Here is a 26,094-nt window from a genome sequence, read left to right on the forward strand (position 1 = left end):
ATGGACTTTGGAGTCAGATTCTCCACCTTTTTCAAGTCGGGGCACAGAGAGAAAATGGTCTTTGTATAGTATGCTGGGGTGGGTGGCAGGACTAACCTAAGGAGCCTGTGCACCCTGAATTACTGGTGTGCCAGGATACCCGTCACACAGCCTCAAGGTGGTAAACACTGGGATTATACTTCCCGTTTCTTAGTACTTGGGAAATACAGGAGCTAACATATTTGAACGTGCCAGAACAATGTGGATACACGGTAAGAGCCAGTAGAGATCTGCCTGCTTCCTTCATATCCCCCCCCGCCCCCGCCGCAACAAGTCACAACTTACACAATGCAGGGGCTCACATATCTGTTAAGCAAACGACTAAGATGGATGGACATCACTGTAATACAATAGGGGATGATTTGGAGTCAGAGGATCTTGTAGACCAGACAGCAGCATTAGACGGCTGGGCAGAGGAAAGAAGGAGGACAGGAGGTTATCGGGCTTCCTAACTCTCTCTGCATTCAAATAGTGACAAGTGCCTTTTGCTATTGGAAATCATTTGCTGTGAGGCCTTTGGTAGAGAGGTAGGCTGCAGGTGTTAGGGAAAAGTCTAGCGCCTTCTTAGTTGAAAGGGAATAGCTGAGGTGATTATTTAAAGAAATGTTCTTTGTTTTGCATTAGATTTATCTCTGTTCTGTTTAACCTTTATCTTCACATTATTCTTTTCCTGCAGAAAAAAAAAAATCTGTTTACAATCTTCCTAGGGTCGGGGCATTCATTATTTCCCACTTCAGATTTGGGAATACACATCTTTACATTTAAAACTGCAAACACCGTCACACCAAACAGCATATGTTTGGCGTAACAAAGGCAAACGCGACCGCATCTGTGATTCACTAACAGGTAGAAAAAACAGTGAAGGAATCTGAAGAATGTTAAACCCAGACGGTAATCTATACCGCCTTTCTCTTTTAATTTTCCTCAGCTTCCTCTTTTTCTCTTTAGATTCATCTTGACTTTGCTCTTCGTTTGGGCTTAAATTTTTTTTGGGGTGTGGGGAGCGTGGGGTCTCATCCAAAAAAAAGGGCAAAGAAACTCCAAAGAGGCAAATGGGCAGGGAGGAAAATCAACAAGTCACCCTGCTTTCTGCCTAGATCCTGCGGGGAGTCCAGTTGGCAAGTGAATCCCCATTCCAACGGCGTAACCTTCCCCAGCGGCAGTCACCCCAAAGCACTTCCCAACTCGGTTGGGCAACCTCCCTCCACTTCTCCTCTCACAGCTGTCGGGAAATCCTGGAGCAGCCCTTACCCAGGAGCCGCTTGTTTTCTAAATAGCCGAGGTTGGAGCTTGTTTTAAAGAGAAAGAAACAAAACTCGACGCTTCAGGGGCTGGGCCGCAGAGCCCAGCTTGGCGGATTCCCGCTGCGGGCCGAGGCGCGGCCGCTCCACCGGCTGGCTCTCCAGAGACCAACCCCGAGAAGCTGCGCACTGCTTGTTTGCTGGAAAACAATGAATTGGGTCCGTCGGCCTCACCTTAGGGGTACCTGTGCGTCGGAGAAGGGAGGCCGCTCTGCAGCCTGAGGGCGGTTTTCCAGGCGAAGTCGCGGAGCTGGAGACGCGCAGAGGCGTCGGGTTTCGCGCGGCGCCGCTCTCGCCCGGCGCGGGGACGCTGTGCGCCCCCCTCCCCGCCCCCGCTGCAGCCTGTGGCTTCCCCCCGCCGCTCCAGGTCGGTTTTTCCCGGCGACTCCAGTGTGACTTCCAAACTCCCGGGCTCTGGGCACACCTCGGAATTTGCCCCCGCCTCCTGCCTGCTCCCCTCGGGCTCCAGGAAGTCGCGAGCGCCCTAGGGGTCGCCCGAGGAGTGGGCTCGGGACCGCGGGCAGCGCAGCCTGCAGGGGGGCGCCAACGGCAGCGATGAAGCCATCTTGGCTGCAGTGTCGCAAAGTCACCGGCGCCGGGGGACTCGGGGGGTCCCTGCCCGCGTCCTCTCCCGCCCGGGGAGCCGGCCCGGCCCGCAGGGCGTACGTGGCCCCCGGCCAACGGGGCGCTCTCGGGGGCCGGGGCTGCCGGGCGCTGTCCTCGGGCGGCTGCGAGTACAAGACCCACTTCGCGGCCTCGGTGGCCGACCCCGAGAGGTTCTGGGGCAAAGCCGCGGAGCAGATCAGCTGGTACAAGCCCTGGACCAAAACGCTGGAGAACAGACATTCGCCTTCCACCAGTTGGTAAGTGACGCCTTCGCCCACCCCCCTCTCTCTTGGGTGCCAAGGCTTGGCGTCCCCTGCACCGGAACCTGGAGTTCTTTTGGGAAAGACAATGCGACTGGAGATATGCTCAGACCTTTTAATTTGTGTTTAATTTCAATTTCGTAGTCAGCTCTTTTGCCTTGTCCTGAAGGATTAGGTTACCTATTGTGAGCCCCGCTTCCTATAGACCAGAAATTTACCTGTATGGCAGGGCTCTGCTTAGTTGAGCAAGAGCCAGCCCCCAGGGACAGCACAGTCTAGTATGGGAAGCAGCCACGGGGAAACAAGTGCAAGAAGAGGGATAAACTAGGGGAGTGTTACTAAGTATCCACACACTCGGAGGAAGAACGACTTCAATAAGATTACACCTAAGTAGGGTTTGGAAGGGTGGATATGTCTTCTCAAAGTCCACAAGGTCCTAATTATTAAAGTCCACGAAGTGGAACACAGGTTGAAATTTGACTGTTGATGTAGTTGCAACTAATTGTGTTGGCTGGAGAGGTGGGAAAGGGGGCTGGTGAGTCAGGGGTTGGTTTGGGAAGGGATTTAGGTATCATGCCAAGTAGCTCGGATTAGGTCCACAGCCCTGTCCTGTATATGAAGCTGCAGTACTGGGTACCCAGAAAGAATTTGCATACAGGTAGGTGGTGCTAGAAATCATGGTAGGAATGAAGTTTTTTGTTTTTCGTTTTCCTCCTAGAGTTGCAGTTATAAGTAGTTATAAACATTGTTTTTATATTGTAACAAACAGATACATTTGTAGAATAAATCTCAAACTTGCCAGAGTATTAAGGGTGAGTCACACAGTCAGAACTCAAGAGTTGTGGCTGTTCTTTGGGCCATGGGCCTTAACAGTGTGGTTGCTTTCATCAGCAAGCCATTAGGGAGAGATGTTTCCTGTAAAAGTTTGCAAAACACTGCAGTGAGGTTTCCCACTACCATTTCCAAGTTCCCAGCAGTGAGATGGGGGAATGACATGGTCAGGTTTGCATTTGACAAATGCCTTCTTTTTTTTTTAAACATTTTTATTGGAGTATAATTGCTTTACAGTGGTGTGTTAAGTTTCTGCTTTATAACAAAGTGAATCAGCTATACATATACATATATCCCCATATCTCCTCCCTCTTGTGTCTCCCTCCCATCCTCCCTATCCCACCCTTCTAGGTGGTCACAAAGCTCCCAGTTGATCTCCCTGTGCTATGCGGCTGCTTCCCACTAGCTATCTATTTTACATTTGGTGGTATAGGTAAGTCCATGCCACTCTCTCACTTCGTCCCAGCTTACCCTTCCCCCTCCCCATGTCCTCAAGTCCATTCTCTAGTAGGTCTGCGTCTTTATTCCTGTCCTGCCCCTAGGTTCTTCAGAACCATTTAGTTTTTTTGTTTGTTTTTTTTAGATTCCATATATATGTGTTAGCATACGGTATTTGTTTTTATCTTTCTGACTTACTTCATTCTGTATGACAGACTCTAGGTCCATGCACCTCACTACAAATAACTCAATTTCATTTCTTTTTATGGCTGAGTAATATTCCATTGTATATATGTGCCACATCTTCTTTATCCATTTATCTGTCAGTGGACACTTATGTTGCTTCCATGTCCAGGCTATTGTAAATAGAGCTGCAATGAACATTGTGGTACATGACTCTTTTTGAATTATGGTTTTCTCAGGGTATATGCCCAGTAGTGGGATTGCTGGGTCACCTGGTAGTTCTGTTTTTAGTTTTTTAAGGAACCTCCATACTGTTCTCCATAGTGGCTGTATCAATTTACGTTCCCACCAACAGCGCAAGAGGGTTCCCTTTTCTCCACACCCTCTCCAGCATTTATTGTTTGTAGATTTTTTGATGATGGTGACAAATGCCTTCTTGTTGAAAGTAGGAACCTGAAATGGAGAAAGACATCTTGACCAGAGACTGTTCTCTGTCACCACCATGCTCTGCCCTCTGTCGATTATTTGGAGCTGTTAAGGTGGTTTTATCTTTAGAATCTGAGCATATTTCCCCAACCAGTCAATTTTTTTAGTAGTGTTTCAGAGGATTTTTCAGATCCTCTCTTATGTGCTGGACAGTGGCCCAATCACTCGGTATGCATGCGGCAAAGCGGTAGGGGTAGGAGTCATGATGGTCAACAGCATCGTATCTGGTGCTGGAATTTTGAGTTTGAGTTCTGGCCCTTACAGTTACTGGCTGTGTGTTCATAGGCAAGTTGCTTAATGTCTCTGTGCTTCAGTTTTCTCGTATATAAATGTAGAACTAGTAAGAAGATAAATTTATTAAAGGGTTAAGACCAAGTCTTAATGAAATAGACCCTGTAAGTGTTAGAGGAAGAATAGTTGTCTTTGTACTTTCATACCACAATTATTTAAGAACAGGAAATCCTAGTGTTTCTCAGATCAAAACACAGAATTATTGTCTCGCCTAAGAATGTGTTCTCAAAAAGTTCTGTGTCCGTATATATGTCATAAAGTATGGAACTGAGATTATTTACGTGAGCGTCCTTCGCATAAAACTGTGTGCAGAGAACCCAATTAAGAAGTCACTGGGATATTCCAAGTAAAAACCAATGAGGGCCAGACCTAAGGCAATGGTCAGACCATTGCCAATGGTGGCAATGGAAAGGAAAGGACAGGTTTCTAGAGGATTAGTTGAAGTTGGTGAGGGCTCAAGGGAGTGCAGAGAATGTGGAAATCAAAGTGTCCATTAGATAGACATTTAAGATCTGGAGATTTTCTCTCTGATGTTTCTTTCTCTTTTTAATTTCTGGTTGCTTGCTTAAATTTTAAAAAATTGTATGCAGGCTTCCCTGGTGGTGCAGTGGTTGGGAGTCTGCCTGCCAATGAGGGGGACGTGGGTTTGGGCCCTGGTCTCGGGGGATACCACATGCCACGGAGCAACTGGGCCCCGTGTGCCACAACTACTGAGCCTGTGCTGTAGAGAGCCCATGAGCCACAGCTACTGAGGCTGCATGCCACAACTGCTGGGGTCCGCGCGCCTGGAGCCTGTGCTCCACGATGGGAGAGGCCACAGCAGTGAGAAGCCCACGCACAGCAGCACAGAGTGGCCCCCCTCTTGCTGCAACTAGAGAAAGCTCGCATGCAGTGACAAAGACCCAACACAGCCCAAAATAAAAACAAATAAATTAATTTAAAAAATGTGTATGCCTAAAATGTTCCTTTTTTTTTTTTTGCGGTACGCGGGCCTCTCACCGTTGTGGCCTCTCCTGCTGTGGAGCACAGGCTCCGGACGCGCAGGCTCAGTGGCCATGGCTCACGGGCCCAGCCGCTCCGCGGCATGTGGGATCCTCCCGGACCGGGGCACGAACCCATGTCCCGTGCATCGGCAGGCGGACTTTCAACCACTGAGCCACCAGGGAAACCCCAAAATGTTCCTTTTTTAATGAGGATTTTTGTCAAAGGGTCCTTGTAGGTATTTTCAAAAATTCATTACATTGTAGATCACTGATATTTGACAATATTGTATCTGAATTCTGTCTTTGTACTCTTGGAATCACGTGGCTGTACCTGTTTTATAGCAGCCCAACAGATCAAAGTGAATAACAGATAAGTCTTTGAGTCTGTATTTATTTTAGCAGTGTGATTCCGTCTTACTAAGGAGTTTGGTTGGCAGAGCAGAGTTGGGGAGGCAAGTAGACACAGCAGACCATACATCTAATCTGACACTTCATTCAATATGTGGTTCCAATCTGAATCCTATTTGCAGATATTTCTCATTGGTTAACATTTTTCTGCAAAGGTAAACTCAAGGGCAGGACAAATGTCTTTTTTTTTTTTTTTTTTTAATTTATGTCCATAGATTCTAGGACAGAACAGACATATGAGTTTGAAAAGTGATAGTCAGATAACAGGATACATAGACCTGATGATTTTTGATTCTGTATGTCTTGGGAGGTGGTAAGTGGATACAGGCACAATTTGATGTGAAGGTGCTTTGCTTACTTCTTTTTGAAGCTGGGATGGGGGAAGGGAGATGTTGACTGCCAAGTTCTTAAGTAAAATGAGGAGGGGTCGCTACAGCTAATTGTTCTCTTCTAGGTGGAGCTGGCATAGGTGTAGTCAAGATCTCTGATGCCCTTTGGCTTCCAAGAGGCAAGAGGGATTCTCTTTCCTCATTATAAGGTTGTCTGTTCATTTTTCATGAAAGTAAACGCCCCTCCGAATCTACAGGCCTACCAAAAGCCCCAATGCATAAATAGTAATGCATATTAGCTTTCATAATGGCGTACACTACCCAATAGTACTTTACGAATGCAGTAGTGTGAGCATGGAATAGAAATCTTTAAGGGTGATATACTAGGGACTTTCTATTGTAGGCAATAGCCCTGTAAAATACATTTCTGGGACTGTAATCGCTGAGATCTTTGAAAGACAAATTACATGTAGGTGCTTTAGGAACATGTGAAGAACCACCTTTCCTCACAGTTTGTTGGTTAATTCACATTGTTGACACCTAGCTTTGGGGGGACTAAATTCTCTATTATAGAGACTTCAGTAGAGAACTGCAATATAAGGTGAAGCAATTAGAACTCCTAGTAATTTCTCTAATCCTGGAACAACAGAATGGAAGTTTTGGTTATTTTCTCCTGATGAATTAGACATCCTGCTGCCTTTCCTGAAAATGAAATCCAGCTGCCACTCTGAAAAATTAGGCAATTCACTTTTGCATGCATTGTGGTTAACTCTTCAGTCTGCGTCATCCCTTATCCCTTTCTTTGGAAGCGTTGCAATTCTATTTTTTTTAAATAACATTTTCTATTTATTTAAACAACATTCAATGATCAGACTCTCACATACTGTTTGGTTTAGAATTTAATATGCATTAACAATGACTATAACCTGAAAAGGAAAAGTCTCTGACTAAATGCAGATTATTAGAAAATGATTTCTGCTTGGTTAACATCTCTATGATGGAAATTGTTTAGGTTAACATGCAAGATCTCAGTTTCTTACTAGCTATGAGATAAAGGTTGTTTAATCCCTCTAGGTCTTAAAATGGCTCATAAGTGATAAAGACACCAATCATTCACTCACTGTGTGTATAGTACAGAGAAAATGATGAAAGAGATAGTGGAGAAACTCACTACACAGTGGTAGGGGAGACATACATTAAATTATTACAAACCTATTTATGTAGAGTTGCAGTAGATGCTATGAAATAATAGGGGGATTTAAAATAATCTTTTCTGGAAGGATCATGGTAGGAGTCTTGAAGAAATGATGGTTAAACTGAGATCACAATGAGTAGAGATTAGAATCAGAAGGAGAGAGGAACATTGCAGACAAAGAAAACAGCACATGCAAAGTCTGTGAGGTGTGAAGTAGCTCAGTAAATTCTAGAAACTGAAAGAAGGCTAATGAGGCAGGGAAATTATCAAGAAATAATAGAAGAAGAAGAGAGCCATATTGTAAATGGTCTGGTGAGTCTCGTTAAGCATTTGAAAATTTCCTGGCACAAAACACATGTCACATAGTAGATGATCAAAACTTGAATTTACTACTCTTCTTTCTGCACTGGAACAAGAAATGTTTGTGTTCAACCCCAGGTCCGCCGCTTGCTTTGGACAGGCTTCATTATCCTTATTGAGTAAGAATAAAATAAGAATGATGATAGTATCAATTTCTTAGGATTATACTGGTGGTGGGGAGCATGTAAAACGTCTAGGACTGTGCCTGACACACAGTCCTAGGTACTAATGTCTTTGGAATATATAAGCTACTATGGTCCAGGAAGTTTTCAGGGAAATGATAGCATTTAAACTCAATCTTAAAGTAGGACTTAGAAAGAAAAACACTTCTGTGTGCAGAACAAACATGACAGAGGGATAGCGGTGAGAAAGAACCAAATACACTTGTAGGATAGAATGAACAGTAGACCAGTTGGCTTCTCGTGGTTATTTTGAGTTACTGGTACTCGAATTCAGAAGGTAGTTTCAGGATGGTTTTGGAAGGCTTGGAATAGAAGCTAAGGCATTTGCCTTCACTTCTTAGGCTGTAAGTCACAACCTGATTGTAATCCTGCAGATAGGTTTTGTGTGACCCAGGTGCTTTTTGTTTGTTTGCTTTTTAAAGTAGTTGTCAGTATTTAAACATTGGAAGATTTCATCTAAAATCTAAATTTCCTTTAATGATTCAGTTTTTGGGGGCTTCCCTTAAAAAAAAAAGCAGAATATCTGTCAGCAGTGAGTCAGCATTCCTGCATTGCAACACTTGGCCGGAACTGAGTGACTGCTGTTCCAAGCTAAATTAGACATAGTGACTTCCTGGCAGTGAGGTGTAGGGAAGTAAAGAAGTTATGGTGAACGTGACAATTTGACTCAGATATCCTAGTGGAGGAATTGATTGTGAAATTAAAGATAATGAGTTGAAAACTTGGCGAGGACTTGTAGAATTATAGATTTGACTGAAATTTGTAAAGAGGTGAGAGCTGAAGCTTGGTGAATGCCAAGTGGGGAGAGAGGGAGAAAGAGGAGAGGGAGAGAGAGAAAGAAAAAAAATACTAAAAACTGAACTTGGAAGACAAGTGGAAGGGGAAAAAAAAAAACCTATGAGAGTGAATGAGACTTGTTCAAAGAAGTAGGAGAAGGAACAGCAGGATGTTTTTGTGCCATGGAGTAAGAGGGAGAGAAGAGATAAAAATAGGGCAAATCAATAGCGGTAAAGGGCTCCAGAGATGTTTTGAGGCTATTGAGGATTGAAAGACAGCAGTTTTGACTCAGGGATCCTCAGTGACTTTTTTTTTTTTTTTTTGCGGTACGCGAGCCCCGGATGCGCAGGCTCAGCGGCCATGGCTCACGGGCCCAACCGCTCTGCGGCATGTGGGATCCTCCCGGACCGGGGCACGAACCCGCGTCCCCTGCATTGGCAGGCAGACTCTCAACCACTGCGCCACCGGGGAAGCCCTCCTCAGTGACTTTTAATAATGCGATGTCAATGGAGAGATGAAAGCCAAAGCCAGAATCCTGCATTACAGGGTGAACTGATGGTAGGGAAGAAGAGTCCATGGAGATGTTTGACAGTGACAGGAAGGGGAGACAAGATGATAGCATGTGGAGGTGTCTGGGTTACCAGAAAAATAGTTTCCTCACTATCTTTACTTTCCCCTCCTCCCCCTGTAGGAGAATCCTTTGTTTAAAGGCAGAAGTGAAGAAACCTGTGAAATAGGAATCAAGGGAATTTTGCTTATTTTGAAACCTGTTCCCCATCAACAGGACTCCGTGTTTTTACAAGTTGAACTTTGTGTGGTTTCTTTCTTTCTTTTTTTTTTTTCTTTAGATACCACAAGTTCATGGAAGGAACAAAATGGAAAAGTCTAAAAGATGGAGTAAAAAGCTACTCAGCAGATCTATATGTTCTTGTTGTATATTGCAGATTCTAGTGAGCTGGATATCTAAGCATTTGATTGTAAGTTTGACAGAGAAGATAAGGAGACAGTTAAAAAAGGTGAAAGAACTAAGATTTGTTGATTTGTTAAATTATTCTGGGGTTTCAGACATCATGTCTATAAGTGGTTCAGAGGGAAGGAAGTTCTTTATCTTGTACTTGCAACTTTTCTGAGTTTGACATTCTTTCAAAAGAAAACAAATAAGGAAAATATAATGCGGATTTTATATAACCAGAAAGTAATTTAATTCCTCTACTGAATTTTGATTTTTTGGCAAACAATTAGTCAGCCACGTTAAGCTGTTTCAGAAATTCAATCTCTCTCTTTATTTCTTTCCTGTAAAATTTCCTTCGTATTTATCAGGTATTATTAAAATTATACTTAATTCTGGTTTGAAGGTAAGAGTTTTACCTAGAGATGAAAAATGTGTCCCCTTTTGACAAACTCTAAATGAAATGTATTTATTCATAATATTGTGCACAGTACAGGTATATTTAAAATTTAAATTATCATTTTTTATAAATAAAAAATATTTTATGAAGGTATCTGGTCAGCATGAAAAATGGCCTGTTATAAATACTGTCCCTCAGATAACCTCATCAACAAAGACCAATTTCAAAAGATCGGCCTTATTTTATATTCTAAAGGTCAGCGGCTTGGTGCTGTTCTGTGTGTAATTTTCTCTGTCATGCTGCTGAACGTTCAGGACAGAACAGAGTGAACTACTGGAATGCTATGATTACATAAGCAAGGATGGATTGCCTGACAAATGGCACAATCAATGAACAATGGAAATTCAATCAGCTGTGACCAAGTGTGGGAGAAAGTCCAAACTCTTATCACCTCCTGGAAGGTGGCTTACTTTTCCTTTGTTCATGCTATATACTGTTAGTTGAGAAAAAAAAATCCAGTGGTTGAAATTATTTGTTTCTCCTTCTCCTCCTGCTTCTTCTTTTCCTTTTCTTTCTTCTTCTTCTTTTTTTTATTTTAAAGAATTTCTGCTTAAGCAGCAACTCCATGAGGGAGATCATTGCTTTCCATTGTGGTGTGACATTTGTGAAAGAAATGTGTGGAAGGCTAATGAATCTTTGTGATAATATATATGAGTGTAATAACTTCTTTAAATTACAGTTTTAGGAAGCACATCTGAATGTAGAAATTATTTAAACCATGTGGTTAGAGAACTTGTGAAAAGTATGAATTACATAAACTTTTGCTGATATTATGGCCAAATGAGGTAAGCGACAGTGCATAGAAAGGAGAAGTATTATTCTTATACTATCTAGGAAAATTGAAGTTTAAGAGTTTCCAGTATGAAATAGTCCAATTGAAAATCTTAGAATAGCTGAAAACAGGTTTTTCAAATACATTGTTTGGATAGCGTTTGATTGATAACTTGTAGGTAAGTAGTGAATTTTACTGATTTAACATATAAGTTGCTCTCAGTGGAAGAAACTCATCTGAAGTCTGTAGGTCTTTGATTTAAGAGATAACTCTGGACAGTAGGAATACGTTCTCCTTAGGTTTTGATGTTAGAATAACAACAATTCCCAAGTATAATTTTTAAGATGTCTCCCAAGAGACATCAGTTAAGTAAAAGAAATTTGGGAAGATTAAGGGAAAAGAAAGAATACTCAGTATCTGCTGTAGACATGATCAATATAGATATTTGTGCAAAAAGAAAAATTAGTACAATAAAATGGTAAAAAAATTTAGTAGTCGAAGGGACATAAAATCATTATTATTGACTGTTTGCTAAAATAACCATAGGCAAATGCAACGGAGCTTAGAAAAATCTACTTTTGCACTAATCTCACTTTGCTTTCTCTCCACACTTCTTTAAAGTTTTCGTAGAGTTTCATCAATTCTCAGTTGAGAATTTAGCGCTTTTCTAAACCACAAATGCCCTGACATTGCCTTCTTCCCAACTCTCCCTGCTTAATCAAGGCCGAATGAAGTTTGTCACTGTTACTAATGGGAATTTGTACGATAAGCCAGCGGTCCCCAACCTTCTGGCACCAGGGACCAGTTTTGTGGAAGACAGTTTTTCCACGGTCGGTGAGGGCTGTGGGGGGATGGTTCAGGCGGTAACGCAAGCAATGGGGAGCGGCGGGGAGCGGCAGATGAGGCTGAGCTCACTAGCCCACTGCTCACCTCCTGCTCTGTGGCCCGGTTCCCAACAGGAAGTGGACCGCTACTGGTCCTTGACCTGGGGGTTAGGGACCCCTGTGATAAGCTATCTTGGTGGGTAGGAGAAAAAAACTATTGAGGATCATTATTTTATTTTATTTTTTTTGGCGGTACGCGGGCCTCTCACTGTTGTGGCCTCTTCCGTTGTGGAGCACAGGCTCCGGACGCTCAGGCTTAGCGGCCATGGCGCACGGGCGCAGGCGCTCCGCGGCATGTGGGATCCTCCCGGACCAGGGCACGAACCTGCATCCCCTGCATCGGCAGGTGGACTCTCAACCACTGCGCCACCAGGGAAGCCCCGAGGATCATTATTAGTGGAGAAAAACAAACTGATCTGGGTTAAAACTTAGGCCCCACTCTTTGAACAATACATTGTCCCAAATAATTATAAAATGGGGACTGTGATGGGTATTATTGTTCAGCAATGTCTGTTCTCTACTTTTGAGCACACAGGAGGATTGGATTTCCCCACCCAGGCGTGGTTATGTGATTAGCTTTGGCTAATGCAACCAGACTGAGGCGTGTCACTTCCTGGTGAAACATTTAGTGGCCAGTGCTTCAATCCTTAGTCCCCTCTGGTCTGTCAGATCCATCGTGGAAGCACCTGTAGCCTGGATTGCTGAGCAAAAATGCATAGATAACAATGCTTCCAGGAGTCCACTTGAAGCCTGAGTAAAGTTGCATGAGTGAGAAGTAAATGTTTTTTCAAGTTGAGAGTTTGCCGTTGTTACTGTGTGTAATCCAGCCTATCTTTATTGATTGTGAAATCAACAATATATATATAATCTATAATAATTACTTCTAGGACTGTTAGAATGAGTAAGTTTGCTCATGTACATAAATAGTGAGTGTCCAGCATATAGTGAGAACAGCTAAGCTTTATGGTATCCATGCTATGAGCCAGGTACAATACTAAGTACTTAAATTTATTTAAGTGTTTGAATTTATTTAATATTTCTAACAACCCTGTGACGTAGGGTACCTTTTATTCTCGTTTAGTGGGTATGGAAATGGAGATACAGAGAGTTTAAGAAACTTGCCTAAACATATAAAACTAGTAAATAGCAGATCTAGGATTTGAACCCAGGCAGTCTGAATTTAGTGTCTGTACTCTATCTAAATATATACTACATTATATTGTTTCTATAATAATTGTCTTAGTTAATTTTAGGTTTTTTTTTTTTTTTTTCTTTTCTTACCCCTTCTCCACTGAAACCACTAAAAGTAATTTAAAAAATCTGGATCGGGCTTCCCTGGTGGCGCAGTGGTTGAGAGTCCGCCTGCCGATGCAGGGGACACGGGTTCGTGCCCCGGTCTGGGAAGATCCCACATGCCGCAGAGAGGCTGGGCCCGTGAGCCATGGCCGCTGAGCCTGCATGTCCGGAGCCTGTGCTCCGCAGTGGGAGAGGCCACAACAGTGAGAGGCCCATGTAACGCAAAAAAAAAAAAAAAAAAAAATCTGGATCTACATGTCAGAAACATTTGGAAAATATCCCTATTATATCTGGAATAATAGATTGATGTTCTTTGAAAAAATAAACTGTTTTTTTAATATAAAATATTTAAAATGTGTACAACAGTCCCAAAAGTGGTGGGAGAGGGGCTTTATATTAATTGTTACCTACTTTAGAAATGTTGCCTGGACAGTAGAAAACAATATTAAGCCCTTCTCTTAAAAATGCTGTGTTGGTTTTCTGGCTTAAGGAAAATCTATAATGGCCACATTACTCATTGCTTGTAGTATGCTTTAACATTATTTTTATGAGAACATGGTAATAAGTAGCCTAATTAATTCATATAATTATGAATATTTGAAAATTTTCCTTTCCTTCAACTTCTCAGTAAAAGAAAATACTAGGACTTGTTGTATGTTTGTAATTATGGAAGTTGTTGATTTTGATTACTTTTTTAATGCATTCAAGTATAGTATTCTTTGCTGTTTTGCTTTCATTGCTTTTCATCTTGATCCTAGTGCAGGTGGACAGGCCTTGATAAATGGCGTATGTTAAGTGCAGAGATGAGTTTTTTTAGCAATCATATTGCATCTGTCTCTCTTGGTTCTAATATGAATATCTTATTTTTGAAATCCAGTACAAGGACCATGAGTTGTGGACTGTCTCACTTACCTGTTGTTATACCATAGGTGTTGCAAAACTTTGGGGAACAAATGATCTAAAAATGTTAAATTTTCCTTTGAATGTTTAGGGGGTGAAACACAATAATATTTGGAGAGTCTGTAATAGATTGAGAAGGAAACTCACATGTGATTATTCTCTAGCTCATGACTGAGCTATTCATTCCTTTCTTTAAAACTGAGGCATGCCTCTCAATAATGATAATAATAACAACAGTAATAACACCCATGGCAATACAACAGCCGTCACTAATTATGGGGCACTTGCTCTGGGTCAGATGCTATGCTAAGACTGTATGTATTTTTTGAATCCTTCTGACGCCTTGTGAGATAGGTTTAGTTATAATGCATTTTTATGACTGTGTAAACTAAAGGACAGAGAGATTAAGTGACTTGTAATATAGCGGTAGACTTAATTTTTCACACCCATTGGGCCACATGGTAAAAACCTAATTTTGGTAATGAGTTGTGACTACACTCTTTAACTTCTTCTGTCTGGCTGTCATATGACTGTACCTAGAAAGTACAAAGGAATGAAAACAATGTTAAAATTTTTAAAAAAATTTAATCAGAGATGCAACTTCCTTTCTCCCATTTGTCTCCTAGGTTTCTATGTGTCTTCCACTCTCCTCTCATTTTAGTGGAATGTAAATCTTCACTGTTTTCCCAGAGTCAACTTGCACATGTCTTCTTGACAAATGGTTCTTTCCTAAAAAGCCCATCACCTTGAATCTTATTTCCCTTTAAGCTAGTTTGGCAAAGAATGCTCAATTCCCATCTCCATTTAGTCACTATACACCCACTATATAAGCTCATACTCCACTGATACTTTTCTCTTACCAGTAATTAAGAAAATCACAACTAGGTGATAGAAGGGCAGGGGTCAGATCTCAGTCACCTTTGTTGTTATCTCTGCAGTAGAGTGCACATAACCTTGTATATATCCATCAGACTGATTTTAAAACTTCACCACATAGAGATTAACCTTCTTAATCCATCTTCTAAATCTAGGTTCTTATATAAATTACAGGTAGATATTACCTGAATCATCCATCCCACCAAGACCCAAAATGATCCATGAATCTTCTTTCTACCTAGGCATCAGAGGGTTTGAAATTTTCTTGTCTTCATGGGTCTAAGTTTTACTATGAGGCAGTTGGCTCCTTTTGCTTCTCTTCAACATATTTATCGAGGCCTCAAGCCAAAGACACACATACTGCAAGGAGGGAAATACTTTACTTATATGGTACAGACCAAGTTCCCATGTGAGTATGGACTGGGAAAGTTGTCTCGGCACATATCAGGTTCCAAGAATTTCAGATTTAAGAGTTGTATCAGTATCATGTTACCAGATTATCATATTTTAGTCTTTTTTTTTTTTTTTAGTAAATATCTTAACCAGATAAACCAAATTTTATTTAACAAAGAAAGCCCACTGGTTAAAAGTAATAAAAGACAAATATTATATGATTTCACTTATATGTGGATTCTAAAAACCAAAACAAATTACAAAACAAAACAAAAACTAAGCTCATAGATGCAGAGAACAGACTGGTGGTTGCCAAAGGGGAGGGGGTTGGGGGTAGGTGAAATGAGTGAATGTGGTCAAAAGGTACAGACCTCCAGTTGCAAGATGAATAAGTCCTGGAATGTAATGGGCAGCGTGGTGACTACAGTTAATAACGCTGAATTGCATACTTGAAAGTTGCTAAGAGAGTAAATTTTAAAAGTCCTCATCATAAGAAAAGAAAAGAAAAAAAATTTGTATACCGTGTACTCAAATATCGAATCATTATGTTATATACTGAAATTAATATAATGTTATATATGGATTATACCTCCATTTAAAAAACAAAACGAAAGAAAGAAAAAAGTGACAGCTATGAGATAACATAAAAATATTATTTCTCTAGGATACATTTATGGTATTGCCACAAATGATAAAAATGTTAATATTTACATTGTTGGGAATAAAAGCTGATCTTAATCTGATAAAAGCTTGAATTTTAGAAAAATGCAAAACTGATTTTATTATTATTTTAAAATGTTGAGTTCTCACTGCTCAAGATCTTCAACATATATCTACTCTAAACATCTCATTTCACCTGAATATTTCAAGAACTGCTTGAAATGTAATTTGTTGTTACAACCTTAGATCTTACAGCCTAAGATCCAACTTAATGAAATTTCCTTTCCTTAGTTTAATTTATAAAAGGATTAATTTTAAAATTTATAATTAGAAAAAAAAAATTTTTAACATCTTTATTGGGGTATAATTGCTTTACAATGGTGTGTTAGTTTCTGCTTTATAACCAAGTGAATCAGTTATACATATACATATGTTCCCATACCTCTTCCCTCTTGCGTCTCCCTCCCTCCCACCCTCCCTATCCCACCCCTCCAGGTGGTCACAAAGCACCGAGCTGATATCCCTGTGCCATGCGGCTGCTTCCCACTAGCTATCTACCTTACGTTTGTTAGTGTATATATGTCCATGAGAAAAAATTTTTAATTAGGAAGATTTTCTTTTTCTTATTAAATATCTAGTTATTTCAAATATTGTATTTGATGGAAATGATAATACTCAAATCAAAATCTCTTAAATCCTAAAAGATGATTTTACTCTGTACATGTGTACTTGTATGAGTGTGTGTGCATGCACATATGTGAGTGTGTTTGTGAGTGTGTGTTGAAGTGTTACACAATACAAAATATATTATCACAGTAAGAATAGCACCAGTAATACTCCTTACCATAGTTTTTTTAACTTCTCAAGAGAATACGTTCTTAAAGAAGAATTTAGGGAAAGTTAAGTAACTAGCTCATGTTCACTTAGAATGCAGGTGGCAGATCTTGGATGAAAAACCAAATCTGTTAGACTTTAGAGTGTATCAGCTTCTCATTGTGTCATATTTCCTCTCCAGTTAATCCTGTTTTATCCTCATACTACTGGTGTTAACAGATTTAAAAGCAAGTCAGATGCCCACACACAGACACACACACACACACGTTTGTTGACCTGTTAAAAGTGGAGTTTTTTGGCTCTAGAACTTATCCATTCCTAACTCAATTGTTCCTTCATTTATTCTCTCATTCTTTCTCTTGTTCACTCATCAAATGTTTGAATGCCTCCTACATGCCAGGCACTATTCCAGGTGCTGAATGAGAGTCCAGGTAGAGTATAACTTTGAGGTATGATTTCATACATCAAAGAAAAAAAGTGTTTTTGCTTGTAATGAGACAGCTTTCATTTTCCTGTTTAATAAAAGGAGAGTAATCATGAGTGATATCTAGTTATTATTTTCTGAAAATATGGGTAATAAAATTTGCTTTTATTTTACAATCTACTCTGAATTACCTTTGACTGTTGAGGTGTGAGTGACTAGAACACCCAGGCTCACATTTTGATGAACAGTGGTCATTTTGTAACCAATGAATCCTTTAATAGATAAAAGAGTCAACCAATTTTAACTTTATCCCTTTGTGCAGCCTCTCATTTTCTGCTAGAGGGGCTAACACACAGGAAGGTGAAGAAAAGACAAGTAACAAAAAAGAGAATAAAGAGACATAATGGGCTTGGTTAGCACCAGCTGGATAGTGAACTCTTGGATAATTGAGCAGGCTGCACTGTGTCCAAGTTTCAAATTATCGAAATGTGAGTGGAAAATGTTTTATCTATGATATGATATGTAGATAGTGGGAGAATTGGCAAGGATAGAGCAAAGATGTAGTTTGTGACCTTGTTCTTAGATTTTTTGATGATAAAACTAGGGAAAAAAGAAAAAAATTTGTCTACTTTTCTTTTTTTATTAGTTTTTATTGGAGTATAGCTGCTTTACAGTGTTGTGTTAATTTCTACTGTACAGCAAAGTGAATCAGCTATACGTATACATATATCCTCTCTTTTTTGAATTTCCTTCCCATTTAGGTCACCACAGAGCACTGAGTAGAGTTCCCTGTGCTGTACGGTAGGTTACTTTCCTTAATGTTTTAACTTACACTCAGTGGTATCTGGTTAGTTAGGTTGGATTTAGTTTCTGTCTATGTGTAAAGTTGTTTTGGTGAGAGTGAAGGTGGGAAATTGGAGGGGATATAATCTGGCTTAGGTAAAGGAGCAGCGGTTTTATAATCATAAAGCCTAGGTTTGAGATCTAAGTTTTGAATTACTTTTCATTGACATTTGTTATTCAAAAGTAATTCTGATTGAAATTTAGGTTTATGCTTTTCCCCCACAAAGGTGCAGTATTACTTTAAGTTTTAATTAGATGAACTCAGGAAAGCCAAAATAGGTGGAATATCAATTATAGTTCAATATGTAAATAATTCTTAGTATATATCTTGGTATAGTCGGTATATTTCCCTTCAGTCTTTTATTTTCTTTTTAAATTTTTATTTTGGAATTATTGTAGACTCATAAGAAGTTGCAAAAATAGTAGAAAGAGGTCGTTTGTACCCATCACTCAGCTTTCCCCAATGGTAACATCTTACATGACTATAGTACATTATCAAAACCAAAACTGACATTTGTACGATAGTTACTTAGATGGCAAACCTTATTCAGATTCACGACCAGTTTTTGTACACACATATTTTTGTATGTGTATGTGTTGTGCCTTTTAAAAATCTATTATCTCTGTCTGTTTGTCAGTCTGTTTGACTCTCTGGGTCTCTATTTTTGTTCTTACAGAAAAATAGAATTATACTGTTCATATTGTTTGATAACTCATTTTCCCACTTGGAATAAGTTGTGATGTTTCCATTCCTCTATTCTTCTATTTCATGATTTTTAGTGTATGCAGAATATTTAAACATATTGGGTGAATGTAAGATTATTTATTTCACAATCCCTTCCTGTTGATTTTTGGGTGGTTTCTCTTTACTTGCAGAAATACTTGCTTTTTTGGACGCAGCATTCCAAAGATTTCTCTGTCCCTGTGTCTGACTGTCCATCTGTCTCTCTCTGTTTCTTTCTTTCCTTCCTTCTTGCTGATGAATTCTTAGAAGATTTCTGGGTCAAAGAGAAATTATACGTTTTTTGATGTATATTGTCAAAATATTTCTCCAAAAATATTAAGAAATATTGTGAATAAGACTCCACAGTCTTTTTCCTTACGAAACATTTAGAGAATAAATAAAAGTAATAATTTAGTGGACCCTGAACATGGGGCGTTGTAAACTCTTAACATTGTGCGTTGTAAACTCTTAACATTGTGTCACATTTGCTTCAGATCGTTTTATTTTAAGCAATAACACAAACAAAATTGATGCTCCCTGTGTATCTCCCTCAATTAAATAATCTTTACAGAAACAATCTCAGAATAATTTACAAGGCTCAATGGGAAGAAAAAGTTCTTTTTAGACCTTCTAAAATGATTGATTGTATCCTTCCACTTTAATAAGAGCTTGTATAGGACATCTCTCTGTGGACATGAGCTAAGTGTGCAGAATGAGTTAATGAATGTGGTGTCTGCCTTCTGGGAGCATCAGCTGTAGAGGACAGTTTCATCAGAACATTGCAGCGTATCGTTCTGCCTGAGTTATAGCCTTAAAGAGAGAGAAATGGATAGTTAAGGTGAAGATGTAATATGAACACAGAAAAAATATGCAGTCCTAAAGTCCTAAGGTTTAGAGCACGTTAGTTTCAATCCTTACCTATTTCTCCCCTTTCTTCCCATTCCTCCTTAACCAAAGCAAGATGACACTATGTCAACAAATTGGCTTTCCCCTGACCTGCATGGTGCTGGGACTGCTCTCTCTTCTCCTTTCTCCCTCTCCCCCTTTCCTTTTTGTTCCTTCTTCATCACGTTGTCATGGCTATCATTAGGATTAAATGCTAAAAGGCATCTTCTCTCCCTTCCAACAAATATCGGTTCACATTGGAGAGTGTACCTCCTCTTCTGCCCCCTCCTGATTCCCTGGATGGTTCTGAGGTTTCAGGGTTACCTGCTTAGGGTCCCCGTGGGCATCCTGGTCTCTGTCTGGTTTTCTAGGAACCTGCTCTGATTTGGAGTTTGGTTCCTTATGAGATCATCATGACCTGTTTCCGAGTTGGCTGGTTGAGGACCACTGCTCCAAAGAGTGTCCTCAGTAGCTCTCTTGAATAGGGCTGACTGATGAAGTTTACTTTCCTTTAGAATGTACTTTTAAACATATATTTATTGGGAATTATATTTAAATTTTAATAAATTTATGCTTTGAAATTTAAACATCTCTATCTTCACTTTTACATTTGACCTTTAGTTTTAATTATAATTTTATCTTTTCCTCATTTGAATGAAGCTGAATCCCATTTCCTTTTGCTTCAATTCTTTGTTTTTCCTGCATTTCCTCTAGAATAAAAATAAAACAAGCAAGATAAAATTGTGTCCTCATCTTCTGCTTTGAATTTAGCTGCCAAGCATGACTCACAACCTGGGGATCTTTAGGATCATTCATTCATGCCTTCTCTCTCTGTTGACAGTGGATCCAGTTCAGATAACAGGTATTGATTTCTTGAAAGCCTTTCTTTTTATTCTTTTTCCTGTTGGCTGCATTTCTCACTGGCAATTCACTCAATTTTAATCCGAGTTGATCTGGCAGAGGTGTAGATGCCTGGGCTGTCCTTTCATGCTGAGATGAGGGCAATCTGTGGCGAAAGCTAGTGGGATGGGGCCAGGTTCTGAGTGTACTCATGTGGAAAGTATCAGTAGGGCTAAAGAACAGATTTCTCTTTGCGTTATGTTTCTTTGTTAAAATGTTGTCCTATAGAGAGATGTGCTTTCCAACTACTTTTACAAAAACAATATCCTAGTGGTTCAATTAACATGAGGTTATTATGCTGCCCCAAGTAAGCAGTTACCCAATTTGGAGGGTTTCCCGGAACAGTCAGTTCATACTGCCCAAGGCCAAGTACCTGTAATTTAGATGGGATGTCACAGTGTGAACAAAGCAATATGATGCGCTCTTAAAAATGCTTAAAGCCTTCTCTGTTTGTGTGCAATTGTAGTCTTTTGAGTGCGTCATTGTTTTTGCTGAGCAGTTACCTCATGAGACTCTTTTACTTATTTGTGTTAATGTGTCAGAAGAGTACTACTTCAATTCACATTCATTCACACTTGTAACATATATTTAAAAATAATTATTGAGGGACTTCCCTGGTGGCACAGTGGTTACGAATCTGCTGCCAATGCAGGGGACAAAGGTTCGAGCCCTGGTCCGGGAGGATCCCACGTGCCGTGGAGCAACTAAGCCCGCGAGCCACAACTACTGAGCCCGCATGCCACAACTACTGAAGCCCGTGCACCTAGGGCCCATGCTCTGCAACGAGAAGTCACTGCAATGAGAAACCCATACACCACAATGAAGAGTAGCCCCTGCTCACTGCAACTAGAGAAAGCCCACGTGCAGCAACGAAGACCCAACACAGCCAAAAATAAAATAAATTAATTAAAAAATGTTAAAAAAGATAAAAATAATTATTGAGAATTTGCTGTGTGCCATTAATGAGCTAGCACATGGTCTTTGCCCACAGCAAACAGTGTCTAGTGAGGATATAAGAATTACTCAAATTAGCACACAGACATGGAAAATTGGAAATTCATCATATTTTCCCTGGAGTGGGAAAGCACTGGGTTCCAGTGTGCCATGTGTTAGTTTGATAATTCTGGGAAGTTATTTGACCTCTCTAAGCCTCATTTCTCGTCTGTAAAATAGGAATAACACTGTCTTCCTGAAGGGGTAGTGCGTGGATTAAATGATTTACCAAACTCAGAACCTGGCACATTATTGGTAATTAACAAAATGTTACTCCCTCTCTTACTTCAAAATTATGTATTTTTCTTTCTTATTTCAGGTGTCCCTTAAAGAGAACATAAACCTGATACACAGAGATGATGTGACCTCAGTTTTCTTTGATACACCCTTCTTCCTACTTCTAGCTCCTTTGATTTGTTTCTATACCTCCCCCACATTTTGTTTTTAACTTCCTGTTACTTTCTAGGCTAGTCAATAGATCCTCACTGATTCTGTTTCCTCGTTTGCCTCCCAAGAGTGACCTGAAATCCCTTTCTGAAGAGGGCATTCCCCTTTAATGGCCTCCCCTTTCTTAACGAGGTATTCAGGGCTTTTAAGGTAAGGTTTGCACTGCTCTTTCTTGCCTTAGCTCTTGTTATGCTCCCACCCCAAAACACACATCTCTTCTTTCAGTGGCACTGATGCACTTGGACTTCCAAAACAGAACCTGAACTTTGCCCTGTTTTTTACTTCCCCATTTGCCAATGCCATTAAAAAACAAACAGTATTTCCATTAGTTTTCAGTCCCTGTCCCCTCAGCTACCTTCATGTTTCACCCTTCTCTTTTAATAAAATTCAGTTGAAAGATTTGCACAAGATAAGAGGAGCTAGAACATTCCCCTTCTCTTTACATGCTGACTTCTTGGCCATGTTGTCTATTCTCCAGGTCCTCCTCTCCCTTACACTCTTGCATCCACTGAAAGGTAGCCTCAGGCCTTGTCACTCTACCCAAATTACTCTCCCAAAGTTCATCAGTGCCTATTTGTTGCTTAATTCTATGGACTGATTTGAAGTCCTTACCTTGCTTGGTCTCTCTATAGTATTTAACTCTGGGGACCACATCTACCTCTTTGAAATTCCCCACAACTGTGTTGTTCAATATAGTAGTCAGTAAGCCATCTGTGGTTATTTAAATTTAAGTTTAATTTAATTAGAATTAAATAAAATTTAATTTATGTTAGCTAATGATGCTATTGAGTATTTGAAAGGTGGCTAGTGCAATTGAAGAACTAAATTTTATTTACTTTTAATTAGTTTGAATTTAAATTTAGCCAGCCACTTGTGGCTAGTGGCTACCCTGTTGAGCAGTGGAGATATGAAACACTTCCATCATCACAGAAATTTCTGTTGGACAGGGCTTCTCTGGAGAAAGGATTGGCAGAGTTTTTCTTTAAGGTGCAAAATGGTAAATATGTTTGGCTATGCAGGCCAGATAGCTTCCATTGCAACCACTCAGTTCTGCTGTTGTCAAGCAAAAGCAGCCACAGAGAATATATAAACAACTGAGTGTGGCTGTGTTTCAATAAAACTTTATTTACACAAACAGGTGGTTGTCCAGATTTGGCGTGAGGCTAGGGTTGCTGACCCTTCTAGAGTCCCGGTTTCTTTGATAGATACTTTTTTCATTCTCTTCCTGTTTTTACTCTAAAAATTTTCTTTTCATTCTTCTGTATTTCTCAGATCTCTCCCTCATTTCCATCTTTATCATCACACTTGATTATTGCAAAATATCTCTATCAGTCCTCTCTCCTCTTGTCCTGCTGCAGCTCATTGTACCCATTGCCACAAAAGTGTTCTTTCATAATTCATCTAAGCCAGATGCTCGTTTGTAGATGTATGTAGTGATAGTAATCACCTCATAGCATTACTGAAAGGAGTCAATGAAATGTGTATAAAATTGTGCTCATGGTGGGTGTAGAGTTCTCTCACATTAACTCATCCACACAGAATAGTGGTTGTGACTCAGAGCCTGACAGCCTGACATCCAGTCCCAGCTTGTCACGCTCCAGTGTGGACCTCAGATAGGCCACTTAACTTCTCTGTACCTCAGTTTCCTCATCTGTAAAATGAGGGTGATATTAGTATACACACAGAGTTGTTAAGAGAATTAAATGAATTAATTTGTATTAAATGCTCGTAGTATTGTCTTGGTAAGTGCTATGTAGTTGGTTTTTATTTTATTTTCCTAGTTTCACAGATGAGGGAAGAAAGGCCTAGACATGTTAATTTGCCTACAGTCATACAGCTAGTAAACAACATGTCTGAGATTTGAACTCTGGCCTTTTGACTTGAAAGCCCAAGCTGTTAACTATTGATGCATTCCTTACAACATCCAGCCCTCTCCTTACCACATATCTGCAGTTGGAATTAAACTCTTTTTTATTGCGCTTTCATCATACTTAGTTTGTACTTCTGTCAGGAAATTTGCCACGTTTTGCTGCTTCTTATAGTTTTTGCAAATTAGTCTGCCTTTCAGAGTGGAGAACATGTACCCAGTTATATTTTTTCCCCTTCCTTCACAGTCTCAGTTCTAATCAACAACAAATTATTTACTGTTAAATTTGTTGAACAGAAAAATGTTTTAAAAGGGTTATTGACAGTTAATACTGGGGGTTATAATCTGCCATAGTCTTCTTATAAAATAATGAATTATCAATTATAAAGATTATATGTTCATCACTATTTTAGTATATAGATTTAGTGTTTTAGTATACAAATAACCAAATGTGTTCATCATCTTTGAATTGTTTTCAGTATGTTGGCTTCAGGTTTATTTAACTTTTGAAAAAGAGCTTGGAGTTTGTTTTTGTTTTTTTCTGAAACTGTGATGAAATGAAGACCCACATAGGTCATCCAGGAAGGAAATTATAATCTGATCTGAAGGAAGTAAACTCATATCAGAAGGTAAATTATAAGTTAGACTTTCCAGTTATTTAATAATGAAAATTTGCAGAGTACAGAGCAGCTGAGAGTACAGAGAGGGTTACAACATTGTCACCACTAAATATGGTTGTGCTGGAGGAAGCTTTCAACAGTTATTTTATGCAAGTCAAAATATGACAGTTTGTGAAAGAGTTTCATAGGCTACACTGTTGAAAGTATATTAAATCAATTTTATTCTTGGCAAAGGAGGCAGTGGTGGAATTGAGAGGAACATTTTAGACTTTACCAATTTAACTTTACATTGCTGGGTAATCAAATCCACAGAGTAAATGCTATCAATTTTCCCCTCTGACACGGGGATTATTTATTTTTTTTGAGTGTCAGCGTTTTATTTCCTTTTGTAATGTTTGAAAACTGACAATAAATACATGCTTAAAAAAGAAAATTTAACCCTCAACAGAGGGGAAGTTGATGGTTATAGGAATTGATGGGAACAGAAGAATCATGTGAAAATTTGCCAGTAGCTTTTTCTGGCATCCAGAGATCAAGACCATGGCGCTTGTCAGGCTCCCTACCTCTTAAAAATCTTTTAGACATCCACCCACATTCACTGACTTAGCCCAATGTGTGGGCCAAGTACACACTCCAGTCTAACTCATTTGATGAAGAAAGCCAAAGTCAAATGCAGGGTAGGCTAGAATCAAATATTAGGAAAGACAGAGAAGACTTAGGTCAGCTAAAGTGAAGAACAGAAGAAATACAACTCAAGGCAGACTTTTTCCAAAGAGCTGAGTCCAAGGTTTTATGCTAGATGTAAGCTAGCAGGGCTTGATGAGAAAAAGGCAAAGGAAAATAGAAAATTATGTTCAGGACATCTAGAACGAATTTCAGAACCTTTCTTTTTTTCTGAGCCCCTTCTGCATACCCTCAAGCCCCGCCTCTGTGAACTCAGACACTGATGATGATGGCTTGTCTCTGACTCCTTTTCAAGGAATCTAACATTACTGTAGTGACTATAGAATTACACTAGCTGAGATTCCTCCTGTTTCGTTTGTCCTGGAATGCATCCCTTTGCCTTTTAAATTATGAAATATGACAATTTTAAAGCTTGTTTGAATTTGTGAAAATTTATGGATCTTAAGACTTTTGTATCAGGATAGATTAAGTTATGCTGTAGGAATAAACAACCCTCAAATCTCCCCGTTTTAAAATAGCCCAGGAGTATCTCACTTATACTACAGGTTTATCTTGGGTTACCCAAGAGATTTGCTCCATGTCATCCATCCTCACTCAAGGATATAAGCTAATAGTGCAGTTGCCATTTGGAGTATCCTTGTGGCAGGGAGAAGGAGAAGTTGTCAGCATGCATTTGCTCTTGAAGACTGCTTGCATTCCTTCTGTTGCCATTGCACGGGCCAGAGCAAGCCACATGGCCACACCTCATTTCAAGTGTATATGAAAGTGCAGTCTTACAAGTGCCTGGAATGAGGACAACCAAAATGATATGGACAGCAGGAATGATGACCACAGATTTATGACAGATCTCTCTATGTGATTTGAAGATTCTATCTAGCTATTTATTATTGACTGTTCAGCTGCTGCTTGAAGTTAATACTGGTGAGAATAAAAAGAAGGAAGTTTCTGTGGTCCAAATTTTAGTTCTTAAAACTGAGTTTAGATGTTATCATAAGTGTAAGAAATGCTTCTTTT

At 39.8% G+C, this 26,094-nt stretch overlaps 1 protein-coding gene across 5 annotated transcripts in view; it reads left to right on the forward strand.

Moving 5' to 3' along the window:
• The first annotated feature begins 1,771 nt into the window (after positions 1–1,771).
• The window catches only part of ACSS3 (acyl-CoA synthetase short chain family member 3), a 151,095-nt gene continuing 126,772 nt past the window's right edge, over positions 1,772–26,094 (forward strand). For 2 of the 5 annotated variants that reach the window (XM_060025308.1, XM_060025309.1), the window contains exon 1: positions 1,772–2,203. In XM_060025308.1, coding sequence (XP_059881291.1) covers positions 1,896–2,203 — 308 coding nt within the window. In that variant the 5' untranslated portion in view covers positions 1,772–1,895. Of the gene's footprint in view, positions 2,204–9,517; positions 9,686–26,094 lie in introns of all 5 variants that reach the window. The other 3 variants (XR_009521233.1, XM_060025310.1, XM_060025311.1) reach the window with 2 other exon arrangements.

The sequence above is a fragment of the Delphinus delphis genome, chromosome 11, assembly GCF_949987515.2.
Source record: "Delphinus delphis chromosome 11, mDelDel1.2, whole genome shotgun sequence".
Classification (NCBI taxonomy): domain Eukaryota; kingdom Metazoa; phylum Chordata; class Mammalia; order Artiodactyla; family Delphinidae; genus Delphinus; species Delphinus delphis.